The 4,940-nt window shown below is 57.2% G+C and overlaps 1 protein-coding gene across 1 annotated transcript in view; it reads left to right on the top strand.

Moving 5' to 3' along the window:
• CELF4 (CUGBP Elav-like family member 4) overlaps positions 1–4,940 on the top strand; it is a gene marked incomplete at its 3' end in the record, with an annotated part of 63,946 nt that extends 59,006 nt beyond the window's left edge. The window contains exons 9-10 of the mRNA XM_045296037.1: positions 59–142; positions 4,870–4,940. Coding sequence (XP_045151972.1) covers positions 59–142; positions 4,870–4,940 — 155 coding nt within the window. The remainder of the gene's footprint in view (positions 1–58; positions 143–4,869) is intronic.

Genomic DNA, 4,940 nt, shown 5'->3' with positions numbered 1-4,940 from the left:
CCCCCACCCCCACCCCGCCATCCCCTCCTCCCCTGCCCATCCCCTCCCCCCACCGCAGGGCCCGAGGGCTGTAACCTGTTCATCTACCATCTGCCCCAGGAGTTTGGGGACGCTGAGCTGATGCAGATGTTCCTCCCTTTCGGTAATGTCATCTCCTCGAAAGTGTTTGTGGATCGGGCGACTAACCAAAGTAAATGCTTTGGTGGGTAAAGATAACAAACCAATTAGCTTCACCTAGGATTCACCTAGGACAGGGTGGTGCTCACACCCGGTTCCAGTGTCCCAGTTCTTTTAACCTGCTCCTTCACAACACCCCTCCCCACAGGTGCCCCACCCCGCCTCCACTCACTGTCATCTGCTCTCTTCTACTGTTCTTTCTGCTTCTTGGCTTCCCCTGCCACCCCTGCCCTGTCCCTGACCATCCAGGCCCCAGGCCCAGGAATAGATTTCCCCTGCCAGCCCAGTGAAATGGAAGAGCGGACACCTTCTTTCTGGGCAAGCACGTGTGAGGCAGTTAGCAGGGCCTTAGCAGGATCTATCCCTGGTCAGAGAGCCAATCAGAGCCCCAGGGTAAGAGCCTAGGGTGGCCCTTAGAGTAGGGGGTGTGGGAGCTCAGCCCCAGTGAGGTCCCCACCTGCCTGCCCACTAGCCTTCTCTGTCCACCTCTTTTCCTGCCTGCGTCCCTCCTTCTGTCTCCCTGCTCTTTGCTCCCCTCCTGCCACTCAGTGAACCCTCCTCGTCACTCACTCCCCCAGGCCACCAGAGTTGAGCCTTGCTGAGCAGCCAGGAAGCCTAGGTCTGAGCTGAGCTAAGATGCACACAGCAGCAGCAGCAGGGACACCCACACAGCACCGCGGAGTGATGTCAGAAGACAGGCAGATGATGGAAATAGACACCAGGGAGGCGGAGCACGCTCCAGGCAGGGGAGCAGAGAGGATGAGGCTTGGGGACAACAAACGCTGGAGTCAGGAGGGTGGTGGAGAAGGGAGGGAGGGAGGGCTCAAGGGGCATTTGTTGAGAGGAGGGTGGCAGGCTGTGCGTACAGGTGGGAGGATTTTAAATGGAGAGTAACCGTGTGAGCACAGTTTCCAGGTAACCCACCTGGGTCGCTGGTTGAATTCGATGAGAGAGGGAGGCAGGTCTGGCAGGTGCCCTGGGCGCCATTGGTGGGGGGATGTTGCCAGCGAGCAGCTCCTCCTTATTAGCCTTGAGAGATCGTTCAATTCCGAAAGTTAAAGCGTTGGCCATCGACATTCTTTTCCCGCTTTGGGCGGGAGGACTTGGGAGGGTCCGACTAATATTGGCCATCTGGATAAAACAATGGCTGCTCAGGTGACTGGTGAATCTCAGATAAACTGGGCATCCTTGGTTGGGGCGAGTTTGTCCCATGCAGCATTGGGAATACACTGCTACCCAAAAGGGACCCACTGTGGAGCTAATGTTTGCATTTGACGGGCTGCCTTGCTTTTGGGTTCCTCGCCAGGAAGTGGCAGGGTTCTCCCAGAAGCCTGCCTCCTCCGAATGCCTGCCTCTCTGTTCTTCTCTGGTTCACCCTAGCCCCGCCACCCTCCCACTGCCTCCACCAGAGCCACTCATGAGTCACCAATGCTTGAGGAGGCCAGCCTAGCCCATTGGCTGCCCAGGGGTATCCAGGTTGACCCTCAGATCCTGGGGTGCTGAGGACAGAGTAGGAGCCTGCAGCAGCCAGGGCAGATATGTAGAAGGATCAGGGAGACGGGGTGAAGGGGGTTCTAGCGTGGAGACCAGCTCTCCAGAACACAAAGGGCTTGAGGTTTCAGAGTGTGTCGGCCCCCACTGTAGGGAGAAGACCCTTCTGCCCCGGTGTCTTGCCTCCAGTGGCTGGCACGGGGAATGAGTGGGACTTCACGGGCACTGCCTCAATGCCCAGAGCAGGGCCTTGGTCTTGGGTTTGGACAAACCAAAAGCAACAAGCTGGCATCCACCCGTTGGCTATTTTGTCCTCATGAATCCCAATCACGGACGTAGACACAGCCGACTGGGAATCAGTTGCATCTGGTTTTAAATAAGCCTCAAACCAGTGCATAAATCGGAAGAAACCTGCCGCATGTACGTAGAGAACAGCCCCCCAGTGTTCCCAGACAGGGATGCTGGGACTGCTGTGCTGTTCCTGGCAGGGCGGCAGCCCAGTGTTGCCAAGGCGTCTCCTTCCAGCCTGCCCCCAAGCTGTACCTTTGCCCTTCTTGGTGGTGCAGGTAGAGGCCATTGGGTCAGTTCAGATTCATAGTGACCCTTGGTTCAACAGAACCCAACTCTTGCCGAGACCCCGCTTAGCCTCTTCAGGTCCTTAAGCAATTCTCTCTGCAGAATTGTTCTCTCCGGTTCTTGCAGCTTGTGCACACTGGCAGAGCTACACTTTCATTGGCGAGGACGTAGGAACGCTCCCCCCAGGGTTGGTCTGCTTGTGGGTCTCTCTCTCTGGCCACTCAGCCTACTTGAGCTCGCCCAGCAGCCTCTAGCACTCCTGGGTGAGCCACTGACCCCCCCTTTCTTCAAATGAAGGGCAGACATTCAGTGTCCTCCCTGAGGGCTGCCAAGAGGGTGATGTCAGATGGGGGTCTGTGAGGGACTTGGACTCAAGAAGGGCTAACGTCCCCTCTGGGCCCCCCAAAAGGAGGCACCATGTTTGCCTCTCCCCAAAAGGGTCCTACATTAAAGTCAGCCCCAAGCTTGCTTGGAATAAAGCTTAAACGATCCCTTGGGACTGCTGGGGAGGAGGCCCGGGGGCCTAAGGACTTTGGCCACCACTGCTACCCCTGTTCTGGGAGACACGACTTCCTCAGGGTGAGCAGGCATGGAGCAGGCTCTGGGAGAAGCAAGACGACAGCTTTGGAAACTGGACACATGGGAGATGGTGCACTGAGTCCTGCCCCGTGGAGAGGGGTGGGAGAGAGATGCCCCAATATCCCTGTGGGGGAGGAAGGCATCCCTGCCCTGACTGCTCGCCACTTAACAAACAGCACTGGTTGAGGAAGGAAAGTCCCCACCCTGACCTTCCAACCCCTCTGCAAAGGCTGGGCCTGTCCTTGGCTTTCTCATTCTCCCGCCCTCTTCCTCACCACACAGTGATCTCTTTCTAAGGCCCCCCCTCAGACAGTGCCACCGACCCCACCGAGCTTTCTCCCATCTCCTCTCAGTGCTGCTCGCCTTGTTCGCCCAGGTGGTGAGGTAGAGGTGGGTGGGCCAGCAGGAGTGGGTGGTACTGCATGTCACCTACCTTCAAGGCCGCCTCACCTCGGACAGACTGAGTGCACAATTCAGACGTGGCTTCAGTCAGTAAGCCAGGTCTGAGGGACCAGGATGGGATGAAGGAAGGAGGTACAAACTGAGGGAAGGCTCATCTTCAACGGCGGATAATCCTCATCCTAAAGCCCTGCTATTGATTTTGATAATAGAGATGATGCATATAGAGGTTGGTCCTATTGCCCCGATGGGGCTCTGGACAGACTCTCCACCCACATATGTGCACACACGGCCACATGCATACACACGCATAGGCTCTCTGCCTCCGCCTCCCACCCCCACCCCCAATCCCTGTCATGCATAAGCTGAGGTGAGCAAAGAGGGAGGAGAATGAAGAGACCAGGTGGAGAAAAGGCCACCAAGTGGGGACAGGGGAGAAGTCACAGGCCGGCCCAAGAACCTCAGACGATGAACCAAGACAATAACCTCTGCTTCTCACGGGATCTGGTGCCTGCACTATCCCTAGTGACAGTTTGGGGACAACCCCTGAACAGAGGCATGTTTGCAGGTTGGTTCGTGAGCCTAGCCAAGCTTAGGCTCATGCTGTTTTCAGTCTCTTAAGTCCGTTTGGCAGAGGAGAAAGTTCTCTGTCAGTGAAATGCCTTGGAGAAAATGCACGGTCACACAATGACAAAAGTTAATTTATTGGGCTTCCAGAAGTATGGAGGTGTGTGTGTGTGTGTGTGTGTGTGTGTGTATGGAATGAGCAGAGAAGGGGATTTTCCCACAAACGTTTTGAAGGACCCTCCCCTTGCCTTGAGCTGTCCCTGTAAATTGGCCCACAGAAAACCCTTTTGCAAGGAGCCATTATCTGGGCCAGTTTAGGGGTGCTGATGGAACAGATATCTCTGGCATACAAGCAAATGCACACAAGAGCCCAAACGCTAACTTGGGGTGGAGTGAGGGGCTGAGCCATCCCCATGTGGGAGCCGCTTGTTACAGAAGGTGACTGGGAGGCACGGGTGGTCCTGTGTCCCCTCCTGGACTTTGGGGGAGAGAAGTCCTTCCACAGTGCCTGGCACACAGACAATTCTCAAGCCCGTCTTTCCCTCACAGAACTCATTATGACCGTCCCTGTGACTACATACTGGGAGGGCCTTGTGGGGACCCATCTGCTAGTGCTTGGTTAAGCCAGGGCATGGCTGGTGCCCACATTCCCTGGGTGCAAAACCAAAACCAAACCCACCACCGCCCAGTGGTGGATTCCAGCCCGCAGGCACCCCACAGGGCAGGGCACAACTGCCTCCATAGGGTTTCCCAATACTGTCAATCTTTAGGGCAGCAGACTCCCACTGCTTTCTCCCACAAGAGCATCTGCTGGGTTCCCACTGCAGACCTTTGGTCTGTAACCAGGGCGCCAGCCTCGGAGCCAGGTGGACGGTTAATAGGGGTTGAGTCTGCCCGGATGTTCCCGTGGCCACCCAGGAGCCTGGCTGGGGGCAGCCTTGGCTAGAGGATCAGGAGCTGGGGCGGGGAGGGTGGCAAGGACTCTGGCCTCGCGAGGGCGGGCGGCCAGAAACGCCGGTGGAGCCGTTCTCCGTGGCAATGCCTCCCCTCCGTGCCCCTCGCACTCCTCTCTCTCCCCAGGCCGGCACCCTGTGCCCTCCCGCTGCCAGGCCCCCTCCTGTCAGGGAGGACAGTGTCCAATAAGCTCCTCC

This window comes from Echinops telfairi, unplaced genomic scaffold (genome assembly GCF_000313985.2).
Source record: "Echinops telfairi isolate 266 unplaced genomic scaffold, ASM31398v2 ScPeMD7_7400;HRSCAF=8409, whole genome shotgun sequence".
NCBI classification, from domain to species: Eukaryota; Metazoa; Chordata; class Mammalia; order Afrosoricida; family Tenrecidae; genus Echinops; species Echinops telfairi.
This window is presented reverse-complemented; position numbering and strand designations above follow the sequence as displayed.